The 18,976-nt window shown below is 50.3% G+C and overlaps 1 protein-coding gene across 2 annotated transcripts; it reads right to left on the reverse strand.

Moving 5' to 3' along the window:
* Window positions 1-6: 6 nt before the first annotated feature.
* On the reverse strand, window positions 7-17,611 carry fancc (FA complementation group C). Of its 2 annotated transcripts, none has more exons than XM_084690256.1 (15): window positions 17,514-17,611; window positions 15,813-16,018; window positions 13,185-13,272; window positions 12,920-13,014; window positions 8,846-8,956; window positions 8,483-8,547; window positions 8,117-8,281; window positions 7,854-8,010; window positions 5,165-5,220; window positions 4,872-4,971; window positions 3,992-4,067; window positions 3,152-3,254; window positions 1,916-2,090; window positions 810-1,025; window positions 7-713 (listed from the first exon to the last, which is right to left on the reverse strand). In XM_084690256.1, exons 2-15 carry the CDS (start codon window positions 15,984-15,986, stop codon window positions 549-551), a joined length of 1,746 nt encoding a protein of 581 aa, XP_084546382.1. In that variant the 5' UTR covers window positions 15,987-16,018; window positions 17,514-17,611; the 3' UTR covers window positions 7-548. The 2 variants fall into 2 exon arrangements, with proteins under 2 accessions (XP_084546382.1, XP_084546383.1); XM_084690257.1 differs by lacking the exon at window positions 17,514-17,611 and adding an exon at window positions 16,208-17,466.
* Between the last annotated feature and the right edge of the window lie 1,365 nt (window positions 17,612-18,976).

Here is an 18,976-nt window from a genome sequence, read left to right on the forward strand (position 1 = left end):
TATTTGAACGTATTTAAACTGTACTGGATGACTGAAAGAACACAATGTGTAAGGTTAGTTCATTTTTATATTGTGTTTTTTTTTTGGTAATAAAAAAGAATATTCAAGAAAAAAAATTCTGCTGTTTTTTTTTGTTTTTTTTAACAAATACATTTAGTTTAAAATGTTCCATAAAGGAACAGCACAGTTACACAAGTTGTACAGTGAGAACTGTACAACACCATATTATTTACAGATTGCACACCTATAGAATATGTTCTTTCATATAACTTTTAACTGGATTTACATTTCAACATATTCTAAGTGAGTCCATACAAACACTCTGTACTGAGGTGGTGAACTGGGCTACATTCTACACGTCACCACTTGTGTGTTTGTGTGTGTGAGCGAGTGTTTGGCGTGAGGTATGTGATGTGAGGCAGTTTAATGGGCCAGCAGGGTGAGGACACATTTTACGAGCCTCTGCTTTCTGTTACTGTCAGGGCGTGGTCTCCAGGAGGGCGGGAGGGAGGCTGAGGGAGAGAGACAGAGAGACAGAGAGAGAGAGACTAGGTGTGGGTCTGCTCCGTGAGGGCGTGGTGGAGTGTGTCCTGGAGACACCTGATCCTGGTCTGAACTCTGTCTGGGAGTCCGGAGGAGCCCGTGTTTAGTCTGGCCTCTATGGAGCTCAGAACATACTCTGCTTTTTCCCTGAGACCAGATGGTTCCACCACCTTGGAACAAACACACACACACACACACACACACACACTTAGCTCCATTGCGGTGTGAGACTGGGGAATAGATGCGTGTGTGGGACTGGTACTCACCATGCGCACCATCTCACTTGACCCACTCAAGGGATTGTGGGAGAACACCGCAAAGTTGACCAGGAGGCTGAGGACCAATAGCGGGGCAAGGGGGGGCGGCTGCTGGGGGCGGGGCAACGCGAGCTCGGCGAATGCCTTCAGTTGGTCAGCAGGAAGGGGAGGAGCCATAACCAGGAAGAGAGACTTGAGGTCGTCCAAGGCTTCTCCAGCTGACGACTTCAAACGAAACAATAGTTATTGCACGAGGAGGAATCGAAGGACTCAAAACCTAACATCACCTCGGACTAGCAGAGGAAACGAAAACCAAACTCTGCAGCACTACAGCTGGACAACTCAGTACTGTCAACGGGACACTTTAGAGCCAGCCTGTCTGTGGACACAGCCAGTAGACGAGCCACGAAACCGAGGACGAACAGACACGGATCAGACGGATCGATACGGCCTCAACCCTTTTCTCGTCTCCCTCTCTCTCGTCCCCTCTCTCCCATTTCTTTCTTCTTCTCCTCACCTGGAGAGAGCATCCATTATTAATTGGAGTGCAGTATTTATTTCCCAGGGTGGTCCAGAACTGCCCCCCTCCCCCCCCAGTACAGCCACTTCTACACAAACACACACACACACACATTTGGGAACTGGATCTGGGATATTGTGTATAGGAGCTGGGTCTTGGACTGGGTCTGGCTTAAAAGGTCTACTGTGAGTTTAGTCCAAGCCAGTACCCACTAGAAAGAGCGAGCCGCACGTTTCCGTCCGAACCCCGAGCGCCAAGCTCGACGCATTTAACGTCAGCCGGGGCTCCGAGTTTGTGTGACCCTGTTGCGCAATTGTTGTTCCCATGGTTACAGCTCGCCTATTTACACTGCATTTTCGTTTCGAGAAGTGGAATCTCCACTTTCTCCACTCAGCTAACCCAGCCGACTGGCCGGAAGCCGAACATAAACCCGAACATACTTTTCTTTTTTTGGGGTCCCTACGTAACCCGACCTGACCCCGGACCAAAAAAATAAATACAAAATTCTGTTTGGGGTCCGTGGAGACAAAAAAAAAAAGGGAAATTCTGTTCGGGTCAGGTTTTGTCACGAGCACAGCCACCCTCCGGCACCCACCAGTTGAAGTGTCCTGCGATGCCCCCTGGAGGTGGGGTGGTGGTAGAACGTGAGCAGCCATAGCAGGGCTCTGCGGTCCTCGGCTCCGGCTGAGACCAGCAGCTCCACAGCCACCTCCACCCAGCAGGCACACTGCACCAGCAGGAACCAGGCCTCAAACACGCCACAGTGCCCCCTACAGGAGCGGAGGAAGACACCGGTATCACTGCATGATGCCTGGGCAGACGACAGCAGGGGAAACACAACCTAAACTAGTCCTGCAACCCCTGTCCTGCATCTTTTAGATGTCTCCAACACACCCGATTCCAATCAATGGGTCCTTATATGGACATGGTTAAACCGACATGTTTGACCCCATCAATGGTGCTCTGACTCTTCAGGAAAGGGGGGGGGGGAGATGTCGTCATGAGAGACTGATTAGTTGAAAGCCTTTGGGGGAAGTTTTGGGGGAAACATTTAGCAATATGTTGTTGAGTGATAGAGAGTGAAAATTAGAGATGGAAAGAGAGAAGGGGTGGAGAGAGAGAGAGAGAGAGAGAGAGAGAGGGAGAGAGAGAGAGAGGTTGAAGACACTGAGACGTACCAGTGAGACTGAGAAAAAGTCAGACAGCTGCAGTGGTTAGGCATGGACATTCAGAATATCATCTTCCTCATATTATCCTCATTCCGTCTGTACATGTCCCCTCTGCCCCAGCCTCCCCCAGCCCTTCGCTTTCCCTTCTCCCCCCATGGCATTCTCCCCCTCCACCCCATCCCTCCTCCTCCTCCTCCTCTTCTCTCCCGTATTCTCACCGTTGCCCCTCTCTCTCCCCCCCCTGACTAACAGGAGCCGTTGGCAGCTGCAGCTCCGCTCCAAACACACTTTCTTTCCCACCGCTCTGCGGTGGGAAGCTCCTCCCGGCTCCAGCGGGCCGAGGCGCTGAGGAGGCCGTCAAATGTCGCAGCCGGAGGGCCGCCCGCATCGGCGGGTTACCGGTCGCTCCCCTCGTCTCCGTCTCTCCCCCGCCGCCAGCTCATCTTTCTTACTCCTCCGTGGCCTTACCTTAACCCCCCCCCCCCCCCCCCCCTCTCTCTAACCCTCCCTTCCCGTTATCCTCTCCTCTCTCTCTCCCGCCCCCCCCCCACCCCCCGCTCGAGCTAATAGGCTTTAACGAGGGTTCCGCGCCCCACCACCCAAATCTCAGTGCACAGCACGGTCCAGTGGAACGCGACGCGGCACGTTAACCCCTCGCACACCTGGAGCCTTCCTCCTTGTCTTCCGCTTCCTCCTCCTCGATGACTCGCTGGAGAGCGCGAGTCAGCCGGCCCAGGTGGTCTGGCCACGCCCCCCGAGGCATCTCTGAAGGATGGGGCGAAAAAACCGACATGATAATCCACAGCAATTATCATCCCTTTAAGTCAACATCTGAAGTGCTATACTCTTCCAGATTCCACCACAGAAACATTCCCGGTGAGGGTACAGACATGTTTTTGCACACAGTCTTAGTTAACCTTGGGTTTGGGCTGGGTGCTAGCATGGCCTTAAATGGCCTCATTCATGTCATAGCAGTGGTTGCCTACAGGGCAACTGAGAAATATTCCAACACACACACACAAAAACGCAGACTCGATCCCACAACTCTTGATAACCTGACTTCTATGAGAGAGAAGGCTAACGATGTCGAAACAATGTCTCATTACAAGTGTTTGCCGGTCAAACATTTAGGACCAGGAAACCAAGTCTATGATCACTGTGACAGCTTCTGGAGAAAAAAAAAATCGATTAACGTCTGTGATAAACAAAGCCACAAATCCTTGAGATATTGACTGTGACATTGCGGAGGTGACACGAGGAGGATGGGAGAGACTGTTATGGATTGGTGGGTACACAAGACAGCCATTCATTCCCCTGTGAACGTGCTCTGTTTGAACAGGCAGAGGCCATTTCGCCACACCAAAGACAATACATCAATGTGCTCCGTTGAAACACACTGGAGATGACCTTGATTGTGGGGTTCACGCCATCGAGCGCAGAGGAAGACAAGAGCACACACACACACCGACACATGCGTACACTCACAAACACACACACAGCACCTGTGGGAAGTGTCAGAAGAGGTGCCAGTAATCTTTGAGGGGCGCGTGGGAAGAAGGCCTTCAAGGAAACGCACTCCTGCAAGGGAACACAACACACACACACACACATCACCTACTGACATCTACAGGGTTAAACAGTGCAGTATTAAAGCATTATTGAATTTCATGACATTACTTATGCCTATTTAACTACACTAACGTGACAAGCCTCAACAAATAATAAGAGCAACTTGCATCATTCTGTCCAAACTCCCCGCGGGGCGTGTGCTAACATTAACAATATATATATCCCGGCCGTGCCAAATGAAGTTGTGTCCCTGGGTAAGGCACTTCACCCTACTTGCCTCAGGGGAAATGTACTTACTGTAAGTCGCTCTGGATAAGAGCGTCTGCTAAATGACTAAATGTAAATGAACTCTCATTGCTGCTGTGTGGTAAAATATTTCCTCACAATTGTGCGAGACAACCCAACATCTTCAATTCATATTTTTATTTGATACCAACGTTACATCGATCAAATTCCACGTGATCCACCAAATTTTTAACGACCAATTCATCAATCATCGATTAAATAAATCGTTTCCATCCGTTCTCAACGCTGACCCTGAGCCCATTATCAACGCAACACTGACCCCTACTGGTGAGTAGTGAATGTACGACGCGTGTGTACTGTACAATACAATAACAATACGACCCGAAAACTCCCCTGAGATGGGTTTAAGGGTTTGCATCCTAACTTGTCAGCCTGCTTCCTCGACTCTCTCTAATCGTCATATTACACTTTCTTTACTATTTGAGCCAATGGAGATGTTAACACCCCACACCCAACCTAACCGACGTTGTATCCACAGCTGTATGCAGTAGAGTGGGGCTGCAGTACCTGGGGCTGCAGTACTGCCATCTCCCTGCGGAGGCAGCAGGTGAAAGAGTGAACCACAGACAACAGATTCTGGTTCCCCTCAACCTCCCTCAGCATAGACCTACGATGGGCAGACAAGCGCGCACACACACACAGACACACACACACACACACACTTTACATACTGTATGCTTTCATTCAATCTACCAATTTATATATTTTTCCTAAGTCAAATACAGTACACTTCTCAAAACGGATACTATGCACACAATGACACACACAAAAGTATCAACCTGACAGTGCCAAACACTCACCTGAAGACGTCACTGACGACGAGAAACATCGAGCAATGTTTGGCGCATGCCTTTGGCTGAAACAAACAACAAACAAACAACACAAACAGTTCAGAGATGACATGTCCCAAATAACAAACCTTAGACATCGACTATCAAGACAGACACCATGCTAGTCAACGCCATACACGACTCAATCGCATCTCAGAAACACACTGCAGAACTCCGATCCAAAATAAACAATGCAAGTCTGCAAGGAAGCCATTCCCTCGTCAACCCCTAAGTGCCGCTGTGGCACCGCGGACACATTTCCTCGTGGAGTGGAGTGTTTCCACTCCTCCGTGTTCTCACACTCTACGAGTTTCTCACGCAACTCCCCCCTTTTCATCTCCCTCCTATACAGTCCCATCATGTGTTTTAGATTTAACACGTTTAAAAAAAAAAAAAAAAAACGCCCGAGCGCAAACGTTGGACAGCTGCACTGTACATGCTTGCCCCCCCCCCCTCCTCCTCCCCATCTCCCTGCCACCTCTCTCTCATATCTCCTGCCCCAAAACAGCCTTAATTACGTCCCCTCGCCCCTCTCGTCTCTCTGGGAAGGGGGAAGGCGGCAGTAAAATATGCCCTCCCTCCCCTACAGATTCCCTCTTAACTGTAGGAAGACCATATGTCTCCCTGTTACTTTAATCCTGTGGTGTGAGAGAGAGACAGACAGACAGAGACAGACAGAGAGAGACAGACAGACAGACAGACAGGGACAGAGAAAGAACAAGGAAAAAAGGAGAGAGAGAGAGAGAGATGTGGTCAATCTGTCTGAGAACCAAATTGTCTCATTATCCTACTCGAACCCAGACGCCAGGCCATTAGCACCCAGACTGTCTCCACCTTGCCAAATCCTCCCCACAACCTGGCCTCAACCCCAAACGACCCTAACCTGGCTCTAATGACACAAACCGTCCCAAAACATCGCACGGGATCGGCATCCCTTTCACAGATCTCTCCCCCGTCCCGCTACAAAAACAACTGGGATCACCCTGCGCTTATCCCATTAACAGCATCTCCTTCTGTCCTCACCCCATCCCTCCACTCTCCCCGTATCTCTGTCTGTCTGTTCCACCCCCCCACCCCCACCCCCACACACACACACACGCACACGCTCCTTAAAATGGCAGACATTTCGCAGTTGACTCCGGTGGTCCCAGCCATCCAGCCACCAGCCCAGAGAGACCAACTGCTACTTAGCTGCTCCAGTAAAGGATGTTGGGTAGAGCCACGCTCGATTGTTGTAATTGATGCTCCGTGACAACCCAAGCCCGGGGCTTCTAGAAACCTTAAGACTCAACGTAGGGTCATGGAGATGTCCGACTCCGACACACAGTTCGGCCCCATTCCCTGAAGATGATCAATAGGATAGAGCTTGCCTTCCAACGAGGGTGAACCCTAGTGTCCATCTGTTGTCGGTGCAGCCGTTTGACCCCAGAGAATCGGAGAAACGTCGCGTCAACACGACCCCACCTGCAGCTCGGCCTCGACTGAGGACCGGAGGACTGAACAGACATCTCATCTTTCATGGTGTCCAGACCTGACCTCCCTCACAGATGTCTCTCACCCTGCATCTCCTCTTCCTTGGACTGCGAATGGGTGGCCGAACGCGACAATCCGGGCTCCTCCTATAAAAGAGGTCTTCTGTCTGTTCTGGGGAACGCCTGTACAGCCGCTGTCTTTGAGCTTTCACAAAGCATAGTCAGAACGGACTTTGTTCTAGCAGCTTCCGTACCTTTTCCAAGCGCTTCAAGGAGGGCCGAACAGGCGGGCCGAAAACCACCCAGACCCAGAAAGTCTGTGCTTATTGTTACAGGACCTGTACTTCAGCTGAGCGGACCCACCCGGGCCCCCAAACTGGAATGTGAGACTAATTTCACGTTTCCCATTTTTGATTGCAGTTTAAACAACTGAGAGGGCGAAGAGAGAGGCAAGCCTGTCTTGCCTGCCTGTACGCCCATCACACACGTTGACACAGACAGATTAGGTATACACACACACACAAAAACACGCCGTGAGCACACACACACGCAAACTCACCCGTCCACACACACATTTCTCGATCTAAACAAACCTATAGGCCAAATGAAAGCCAACTGTTGCCTTCCACCCAGTTCGCGACAGACACGACTAACCAGATGTGCTCTCACAAACAAAGCCCTGGCTGTTTGTGTGTGTGTGTGTGTGTGTCTGTCGTGTGTGAGCGAGCTTTTGTGCGTGCGCCGCACAACGACGTGATAATGACAGGCCAATCAGAAGATGGATGACAGAGGGTAAATAAACAGAATTGTGTGCAGGCAAAAGATGTAAACACACAGAGAGAGAGAAAGAGAGAGGAAAAGAGAGAGAGAGAGAGAAAAAGAGAGAGAAAAAGAGAGAGAGGGAGAGACGTTTACAGTTTCCCTGTGTTTGTGTCTACTAGACCTGCTTAGAGAAGAACAGCTAAGGTCTGAAACTATAGTTTATGGTCCTTTATGATGATGATAGACAGATTCTGAAATTAAGAACAGCTGTACATTATACTGTACATCAGTTAAGGATTTTTTTATCCAACACAATTGGAAAAATGCCATCAGACATTTTACACAGAAAGACCCATTGGTACTTATATATATATATACACATATATATATATGTGTTTGTTTGTGTGTGTGTGTGTGTTACCCACCAACACAGAGCTGGATATGAGCGTGTCCAGGCTCTGCCGTGTCGTTTGCGTGCTGCTGACGGCACGCTCCACCAGGCCCGCCACTTCCCCCTCCAGACAGCCCAGGCTACGGCGCCACAGACCCACCAGAGCCGGGTCCTCCAGGCGCACGCGCCTCCTACGACGACACCACGCGTGAGCACCTTGGCGCACGACCGGCTCGCCGCTTGGGGCGGACGCGTGCGCGCGCGCGCTCCCACCGCGCGTCCGCCGTCTGGCCTCACCTGGCGTGGGCGGAGCCGACGGCATCCAGGAAGTCGGGGCTGAGAGCCGCCCGGGGGCAGGTGAGCGGTCGCCTCAGCAGAGCACCAATCAGAGGGGCTGCCTCGGGACAGGTGACCAGGGGAACGCAGGCTGCCGAGGCGGAGGGGATGAGGTCGCAGGAGCGCCTGGAGAGAGAGAGAGACGAGGAACGTTTCGAGAGGGAACTCGGTCGCGCCAGCGCGCTCCCGTGCAGAACACAGAAACGACGGCCCCGCCCTCGCCGGTCCGACCGACGCACACGACACCGTGTTAGAACATCGGACAGGACACTTGAGAAAACTCGGTTATGACTCCTGGCGGCTGATGAGCAGTGCTTTCTGCTGTACCTCTCTGGAGGATTATCCAGACAGCTGCAGCCAGCCTCACACTTCTTCACCAACACAGACACCATCTGCGACAGAGGAAACAAGGCAGGTGACACACACACACACATCTTCCTCCCTGTGACGTACAAAGACGGGAGTCAGGCGGTTAAGCAGTTAGGGAATCGGGCTAGTAATCAGAAGGTGGCGGGTTCGATTTCCGGCCGTGCAAAATAACGTTGTGTCCTTGGGCAAGGCACTTCACCCTACTTGCCCCGGGGGAATGTCCCTGTACTTACTGTAAGTCGCTCTGGATAAGAGCGTCTGCTAAATGACTAAATGTAAATGTAAAGACAGTTTGTTCTTTTCCACAACATCAAGTCGTACCTTTTTCAGGACCTTGACGTGGTACGAGTTCAGCGGCGTGCCCATTTGGTTCACCAGCGCGTGCGCGGCGCTCTCCTCCAGTCCTTCGGTGGCTAGTTGACACAGCACATTCTGGAAGGAGAGGGGGGGGGGGGGCATGAAAACAAGTCAGAAGACTGGTGGTAGAGCAGAGTCATATGGACGTAATCACAAAGAGGTTCCAGTCACAAAGCTGACCACCGTAGCACATAGCTTTACGTCATTCATTGCTGATGACAGGCAAGATTTTTTTTATATTACCACTGTTCCTACCCCTTATAATCCTAATTATGATTTCCTGTACAGGAGATTCCATGAGCACCTACTGTATGTTTACATATGAGTTGCAGACAAGAGTGAGAAGCTACAGTATCCAATATCGTTAACCTGAAGGAGAGGAGGGTAAACAGTGAAACAAACAAACAGGCAGGCAGAGAGCAGATGGGCAAGCAGAGACAGACGGGCAGGCAGAGACAGACAGACCGAGCAGGCAGACAGAGACAGGCAGACAGACAGACAGACAGGCAGAGACAGACAGACAGACAGACAGACAGACAGACAGACAGACAGGCAGGCAGGCAGGCAGGCAGGCAGGCAGGCAGGCAGACAGACACAGGCAGGCAGGGACAGACAGACAGACACAGACAGACAGACAGACCGAGCAGGCAGACAGAGACAGGCAGACAGGCAGACACAGACAGACAGACACAGGCAGGCAGGCAGGCAGGGACAGACAGACCCAGCAGGCAGACAGAGACAGACAGACAGCCAGACAGACAGGCAGAGACAGACAGACAGACAGAGACAGACAGACCAAGCAGGCAGACAGAGACAGACAGACAGACAGACACAGACAGACAGACAGACAGACACAGGCAGGCAGGCAGGCAGGGACAGACAGACCCAGCAGGCAGACAGAGACAGACAGACAGCCAGACAGACAGGCAGAGACAGACAGACAGACAGAGACAGACAGACCAAGCAGGCAGACAGAGACAGACAGGCAGGCAGGCAGAAACAGACCGACCGAGCAGGCAGACAGGGACTGAGCAGACAGGCAGGCAGAGACAGGCAGGCAGACACAAGCAGGCAGGCAGGCAGGTTACAGGCTTGGCTGTGTGGGTTCTCCCAGCCCTACAGCAAGCCGAGCAGCTGACAATGTCCACCCTTTGACACAACAACCTCAATTGCTACCATGTGAGCGCCAGCGGCCAGCTAGCCAGCGGCCAGCCACTCACACACCCAGACTGCAGGCCTTAGGGTCTGGGAAAGAGCTTGGAGCGGTGCTTTAATATAGGGGGAGAGAGAGGGGGGGGGGAGGTGGAGAGAAGGAGGCAGAGAGGGTAGAGAAAGATGGGGTTTTAAATGTGGATCAAAGGAAATGCAATGGTGCTTTATTTTGGGAGGAAAATGATGCGGGAAGGGGCGGGACTGCGGATGGGGTGACGAGATAGAAGGATGACAGGATCAGGGAGGGATGACTGGGCGGAAGGCTGGGTGGAGGGCTGGGTGGAGGGCTGTAGGCTGATGCTCTAGGTTGGCGGTCATGTCGTCCCCTCCTTTAGCACTATATTTAAGACACAATTTCGGGGACATGGACATTCAACTGGCACAGAAAATATCCCTCCGTAAATCGAAACCTAAAATTGACCAAAAGATATAAAATCCCCAAAATGGACGAGGTAAGGCTGGTTTGGAGACTGCTGTTAACAATTACAAAGTCATGATCAAATTCTCTTGAAGCCGCAAAAGACTGAGGGCTGGTGTGTGCTGGTCAGGAACTGGGGGAGGAGAGAGAGAGCGAGAGCGAGAGAGAGCGACAGTCAGCCAGGGAGAAACCCACGAAGCCCGGAGGAGAAAAGAGATGAGAAATGGACGGAACGGACAATGAGAATACGTAGGAAAAGTCTATGATAACACAATCGATGGGTCTTTGCACAGATGTGTTGAGGAGAAGCTACGCGCCCCCCCCCCCCCCCCCATCGCCCCTCCGTTCACCCAGGACGGACGTAGAGGCCGAGGCACGGCAGGGAGAGCGGAAGACGGGGTGGAGAACCTCGGCATGTTCCTCGATGACGCGACAGTTCAAGACAGTGGTGAAACACACACACACACACACACACACGGGATAAGAAGAGATGCGCTAGCAGACGCCCCACATCCTAAGCCGGGCGGTACAGGACGAGCCGTCGCTGCCCTGGAACCGTAGGCTGGGTCCCACGCTAAGAAGGCCCAGCCTCTACTGCCTCCCATCCCTCTTCTCATAGCACAGCCTTGCGGAGGGGCCCTGGTGTCTGAAGCAACACAGGAGGAACATTTGTAGACCGGTATGAGCAGCCCAGGGACTGTGACCAACTGGGTTGCACGCACACACACACACACTCCTCATCATGCACACACCCTCTTCTCCTCACGCACAAACATTCCTCATCACACACACACCCACAAGATCCTTGGCCCACACCGCGGTCCTGGTCCCTGACTCGGGTTAACACAGTGGAGGACTCTGAGGCGTCTCTCTCCTCAGTTTAACAAACTAAACCCCTGTCAAGCAAACACAACCATGCTGCTCTGCCGTGCTCCCAATCTCACACACACACACACAACCATGCTGCTCTGCCGTACTAACGCACACACACACCCTCTTTGTTATAGGTCACAGAACATCTGGCAAATTAAAAGTTCACTTTAAAAAGCACCGTTTTAATTAGCGAGACATTTTATTAGATGAAAAATTCATCAAAAGAATATACACACACACACACATTTAATCTGGCAAAAATGTTAAGGTTCTGTATTGTTTATAGTGAACCATCTGTGCGAACCCTGTGAACAAGTTGAAAATCCTCCACTCATTTCTTCCCATCTCGTCTTGATACCACTGTGGAACGCAGCCGTTAGTAGGATCAACCCTCCTTCACCCCTCACCTCAGTTTGGCTTTCATTAATCCTGAGGGGGGCTCGGATTGGGATGGGGGGTTCTTTTGTTACAGTTTTGGGCACATTCTCCAGTCAAGCCCATCATTTATGTTGTGCAGCGTGGTGGGCATGTGCTGGTGTGTGTGTTTGGGTGGAGGGGGGGGGGGGTACCGTATGGATGTGAGAGACGTGTATGGGAGAGAGCTGTTTTCGTGAGAGCTTTCAGAGGAGAGGGGTATTGATAACTGACATACAAACTACAGTAATATAAATGAGAGCGGAATAGCAACGCTCGAAGAATGGATGACAGCTATACGAGATCAACTCCTCAAAGAAAGGATTGTGCATTCGTGGAATGAGCAACACAGCTAACCATGTGAGAAGCGGCCCAAAAAATGGGCCAAAATCCCTTGCAATATTCTTCTGTTGGTATTCACTGTCGTTTTGAGTTGCTCGGCGGATTGGATGATTGCACTCTCCCACAGTAATAAGGAAGAAAAAAAAACACACATTAGCCATTTTTACGCTTTATTCATTTTACACTGTCAGGGACCTCAGTAGCGTGTGGAAGATCACCACCCAGCCACAACAGCTTGGCACCTCCTTATGCTGGTCACCAGCCTGGTCACACACCGCTGTGGGATGGCATCCCATTCCTCAACCAGGATTTGTCGCAAGTCAGCCAACATGTTTGTGTTGGTCACTCTGGCACGTACAGCACGCCCAAGCTGATCCCACTTGAAGCTCAAAACAAGAGTGAATACCAACAGCAGAATATTGCAGGGGATTTTTGCACATTTATGGGGGCCGTTACCCACACGGTTAGCTGTGTTGCTCGTTCCGCGAATACACGATTCTTACAAGTTGTACCTCGTTGTAAAGGTGACTAATCAGGCTTTCCAACGATATAAAATACAATACCAATTAGTATTATTGAAGTGGAGGAATAATTGACCGAAATAACGTTTCCAAACTTCTTTGGAGGAGTTCATATAGATGAGTCCTATATTGATGAGAGCTATATTGAAGAGCTATAACACTGATGAGAGCTATATTGATGAGAGCTTTAATACTGAAGAGGGCCATACTGGTAAGTGATACTGATGCCAGCTGGATGTTATTGCCTGAGGCAGGTACCTGAATCCACTGGTTGGCTTTCCTCTCCACAGCATCAGCAGGTTCCTCTGAGTACAGACTCCAAAGACAGGAGAACAGCAGCCTGCGGCTTTCCTCTGGACACACACACACACACACAGAATAAGTGAGGTAACGCACTGCAGGAGAGAGAAAGTCGCAACTGAAGTTTCAACCTAAATCCACTGCACACACACACACACACACACACACACACCCACACACACAGTGTTACTGCCGGGGCTGGGTTGAGGGTCTCAAGTCCTACCGTCAGCAGTGACGTAGCAGTTCCAGCACATCCTCCCCAGGAACTGGCCTACAAACGGCATCCGGCGCATGGTCTCACTGGTGGAGCTCTGGCAACACACACACACGAACCAGTGATTCCAAGCGAGCATGTTTCCTGGCTGCACACGGCCCATGAGCTCTCCTGCCCGGGGCTATCCATCCTCACCGGTCACGTAAACCTGGAGGAAACGAGGAGGGCTCGGTTTCCCCTACGTCCACGTCAAGTAATGGGGGGTGATGGTTGTCTGTTGGGGATGTGATAGAATGTATGTGTGTGTGTGTGTGTGTGTGTTTAACTGGTATATGTGTACCAAACGTCAACTGGTTTTAATGGGAGGGTTTGAGGGGAGTGATTCAGATTGGCGACTGACTCGGTTTGACTCCTACTGGCCAGCGTTTGGCCTCGGTGTCGACTTGAGCCGTGTGTGGACGACCGGACGTGACAACCAACAGGAAGTCGGGCGGTGACCCTCGTGCGTCTGCGAGATGGCTGCTCCGTCGCCCGTTGTGTACACGCTGAGCACGTGCTCAAAAGGCACACATGGTCTCAGTTTAATACGAGACACGGCGGGTGTGCGCGTGTGTGTGGGACTGGTGTGTGTGTGATGGCTGTGTGTGTGTGTGTGTGTGCGCGTGTGTCAGCAAATGTGACACAACTGAGGAGGAATGCTCATTTATAATAAGAACTTTATTGGCCTTTGTGGCTATCGAATCTTACAGTAAGCGCCTAAAAAGAATGAACCCAAAAGGCAAAAAAGAATGATTGGCAACTGCCAGAGCCAAGTCGTCATCAGAGGCCCTCAAGCAGCACCCTCATGCTGTGCCCAGTAAAGGCCTGTGCTCGGAGACATGATCCATCATCCTGAGACGTTCCGTCTCAATGGAGGACAGATGTCAGGAGGGGCATGTTGTCACGACGACGACACGGTCTGACCCTCCATAGGGTCGAGGCTGTCAACGCCATGTCAGCAACAATCTGCGTGCACACGCATGGACACAGACGCACACACACACACACACACACACACAGGCGTGTGGGCGCACACGCACAGACACCTCCCGGGGTTGTGACGCAGCGTAAACGAGGAAATTGATATTAATTGTAGCATTTTTTTCATCCCGGGGGTAGAAAGCCACAGTAAAGTCTTTAAGTCATCAGTGTGTTGCCGAGCAGCGCTTTATTCAGCCGCCAGTTTACGAGTCTTCTGCCGGGAAAGGACTTCACTCCAATTAAGAGAACTCTCTCTCACAGTCTCTCTCTCTCGCACACACACACACACTCTCCCTCCCACCCTCTCTCGCCTCCCTCTCTCTCTCTCTCTCTCTCTTTTGCTTCTACTCTCTCTCTCTCTCTCTCTCTCTCTCTCTCTCTGTTCTGCAGATGCTGTCACCCCAGGCCAGACATACTCCCGGGGTGATGGAAACAGAGGGGGAGAGGAAGAGGCGCAAAGGATACCCACACATTGGGAGAGAGAGGGATGGAGAGCGGGAGAGCGAGGGGGGGGGCGGGTGATTCTGGAGCTATACGCTAACTAACAACAGAATTCTAAAGAACACTGCAGCCCACATAAAGACTCTCTCGAGGAGAGAGTGAAGGAGAAAGGGGGGCGAGAGAAAAGGTACGCAAAGATGGAGCGAGCAGTGACAGAGGGAAGGAATGAAAACCAAGGGAGGGGATTGGAGAATGGAGCAAAGGAAGAGAAAGAGGGCATGGAGGAGAGAGAAAGTTATAAGGGGGGAGAGAGGGAGAAAGAGAGGGAGAGAAGAGAAGACTGAGACACGTCGGTAGCAGGCAAGGTCCATCCAACACTGAGGCCTCACAGAGACCCCCCCCCCTTCCCTCCCCCCCTTCCCTCCCTCCCCATATTTGTTGGAACTGATGCAGGGATGCATTAGGTTAGCGCCGGTGCTCCCATGATGGCTATTAGCTGGCTAACTCAACATGGCCCCACTGCCAAGCTAACAGAGCAGCGCTGCCTCAGCACAGAGCAGCCACTGTTCAGACCCCCAGGAGCATTCTCAGGCTGTAGAGGTGTAGCTGTGTGTGTGTGTGTGTGTGTGTGTGTGTGTGTGTGTGTGTGTGTGTGTGTGTGTGTGTGTGTGTGTGTGTGTGTGTGTGAGAGAGAGTGAGAGAGAGTGAGAGAGAGGGGGGGGGGGTGGAGAGAGAGAGAAGGGGGGGGGTGGAGAGAGAGAGAGAGAGACAGAGAGAGACAGAGAGAGAGAGAAAGAGAGAGAGAGAGAGAGAGAGAGAGAGAGAGAGAGAGAGAGAGAGAGAGAGAGAGAGAGAGACGGTGTGTTTACTCGGCCTAAATATGTTTGCTATAACTTGGTCATTAATCAACTAAATGTTTAGCTGATCAGGCTAATGGATGAACAGGCCTAATTAGTTGGACAAGGCCAGCGCTGGGTATTCTATTACACATTCTGCGGAATAAACCTACATCATTAAAGGTTAGGTCTCCAAAAGACTGTGACAGTACTGTTGCAAATAAATGTAACTATAAGTGCTTCGTGGGTAAAATAACTGCAAGGGGAAATCAAATCAAATCCTACGTCCGCTTGAATATTCATGAGAGAGTATGCAAGGATGTACAGTGTTGCTGCTCACCATTGTGTTGATGTGAGAGAGGACAGTGTGGAGGAATGCCCTTAGTCTGGCCAGGTGGAGGCAGGTGTCTCTCTGGGACTCTGGGCTCATGGCCTGGCCCCACTCCACAGCCTTCCCCAGCCAGAAGCTCTCCTCCTGGGCATCCACCCTGGGCTCTGCCTGGGCTTGGAGCATTGGTTTGGGTCCGAGCCTGGGTCAGTTTGCGGCTAAGTAAGACAATCAGACATGTGAAAAAGAAATCCATTGTTCGACATTGACATCTACAGGCCCAAATACCCCTCCAGATACTGTAGCTAGCTCCGAACCAACAGATGCAGACAAAGAACTGAGGACCGTCAGAAAGGGAGATACAGATCATGTATCAGATAGACGAACGTTGTTTAAAATCTAAACACCTGGTACAACAGCTCCACTTGACCTCATTCTTTCAGTCGTGTTTTTGGCACATGAAAGACAGGGCTGGAGATTCATCCTCCTCCTGCTCTCTTCTATTGCTGCGAGGGAAACACGGCTTTCGGCACCTTTAATGACGCCGAAGAGAAAGTGGAAAGTGTGTGCGTGGGTGCGTACACAACGTCTGTGTGCGTCTGTGCACATCTCTCTGTGCGTGGGAGTGTGTTTGTCAGGAGCTGCGGGGACTGTGTTGTAATGACAGGTCTAATAGGGACAACACAGGGTCGGGGTTTTACGATCCCCTTGTTATAGACTACTTGTTTAATGTCTTGCCATCATCTCGGCTGGAACGCTGCGATAGCTAGCCTATGTGTATGTAGCATCCCCCGCTAAGGCTGGGGGGGGGGGATTGCTACCAAATTAGGAACAAACGCCTCTTGTTGACTTTGTGAGGGCTAGTGGTGGGACTTGACTGAACGCTGAATACCCAACTAGCAACAAATATTCTTACAGACACACACACACACAGACACCAACCACCATTAGCATAGGGTCAACATGACTGCCCAACGCTAATTTCTCTCGTACACAAACTTCCAAATTTGAAGCAAGAACCAGATGTGACTGAGAAAATATTATTTTGGAAGATTTCTTAAGCTGCGCTTGTGGACTTGGGGCGAGGGACAGTTTACCGTTCCAATTATGAAAATGCTGACCTTTTTTCAGGTCAATCAAACCAGTCAAATGTGCTGTGGTTTTACTTGACCATCTTGTGTGTATTACACAAACCAAACTAACTACTTTACTTGTGATCTGTGTTTCAATGGAATATTTAATGACAAGTAGTTTTAAAGTGGTTGTCTCTAACTAGTAGTTTGTAACTTTTAGAGACATAAACATTTGAAAAATTATCGCTTTTCAGCTGAACTATATTTAAGAATTTACCAGCAATCTACCACAAGATGGCAGTGTTTCAACTCAACTCGCCATGCAGTCATGCAGTGTACTTGTGAAACAGTTGTAACAAGCAAACATTGAAAACGTAAACCGATTACTATTGTTTGTTAACGATCACTGTTCCCTGCAATATATTGAAAATGTAAGTGCCAAAGTACCAAACATGTTCTACGGGACTTGGGGAACGCTAGCTATATGAAACGAGTAGACAGGAGCCGGGTAACAGTGCAGACTTTAACTGTAAAGATCCAGTAATATCCACACCACGCACCTAGCAGGTGACAACGTACAATCATAAACTTAAGCTACTTAGCTGTAGGACGTTGCTGGAAAAGTAGACATTACTGGTACCTGCTGTCCTCTTACTGAAAGTATATTTTCTTATCTTCTGTCTCTCTTCTGTCTCTCTTTTCTTGCGTTGAAGAAAATCTTGAACTTCCCACTTCCCGTGCGAAGCCGGATATAGATGAATTCAATTGGTTTAGCTGAGTGAAGGCCCCGCCCACTCTCTTATCTGAACAGCCTATGAAGTCATACATTTTGATTCAGATTTACAGTAACATTCTATATAATTTTTCGGATAATTCCAGATGCTGTAGATAGTTAGATGGCAGTAGTTTTTTTTTTTTTAAATACCAATCACATTCATATGTAGATTCAATGTACAGTATGTAGAAGGTGGCCAAAACCATGTGGACACCTGACTATCACACCTATAGGAGCTTATTGGACATCTCATTCTAAAACCATGGGTAATTGGAGTCACCCCTCTTTTTGCAGCTAAACCAACTGCCACTCTTCTGGGAAGGCTGTCCCCAAGCTTGGGGAGTGTGTCTGTGCAAATGTGTGCCCATTCAGCCTAAAGAGTATTTTCTGAGGTCAGGTTGCGATGTTGGACTGGAAGGCCCGGCTTGCAATCACTGTTCCAAATCATCCTAAAGACGTTCAGTAGGGTTGAGGGCTCCATGCAGGGCGTTTGAGTTCCTGCACGCCAGCCTTGTTCAACCATGTATTTATGCCCCCCCCCCCCTTTGTGCACAGTCATGCTGAAACAGGAAAGGGCCTTTCCCATACTGTTGCCACAAAAGTTGAAAGCACCAAATTGTCAAAAATGTCTTTGTATCTTGTAGCATGAAGAATTCCCTCCACCAGAACTAAGGGGCCTTGGCCTAAACCCTGAGAAACAGTCCAGACCACTATCCCTCCTCTACCGAACATTCAAATGGGCACTGTACCATCCATCACACTCACCTTCATCCATCAGACTGACAGACAGAGAAGCGTGATTCGTCAACCAGGAGAACACGTCCTCCATAGTCCAATAGCGGTGTGGCGTTGCCATGTTGATGGGAGGCTTGCGTACGGCTGCTCGGCCCTTTAAACCCAAACTCCTAACCCAAAGTGCTGACTGTGCTGCTGGTGGCAGCTTGGAACTCTATGGTGAGGGATGCAGCAGGGGAGTTTGACAGTATACGCACTGCAGGGCTAGGCGACCCTGCTCTGGGAGTTGGCGGACATGTTGATGCACCCGTGAGCAATGGGTGTGGCTTCAACACCTGAACTCAATCATTATAGGACGTCCACATTGCTTTGGCCATATAGTGGACTGTATTTACTGTGTACGATATTGACACTGTATATATGTATATAAATATTTATGATTAGACGAGATTTATGAGACAGCATTATTTAATTTTGTTGCTAGAAATGCATATTTAGCACATCATTCAAGGGTATATTATTCTCATATAGGGAATAGCTTTTGGTGGATTTGCTAAATTGAAAAGATATGAACCAGTAGGTGGTGCTGCACA

The sequence above is a fragment of the Hypomesus nipponensis genome, chromosome 24 (assembly GCF_054491055.1).
Source record: "Hypomesus nipponensis isolate SF chromosome 24, ASM5449105v1, whole genome shotgun sequence".
NCBI classification, from domain to species: domain Eukaryota; kingdom Metazoa; phylum Chordata; class Actinopteri; order Osmeriformes; family Osmeridae; genus Hypomesus; species Hypomesus nipponensis.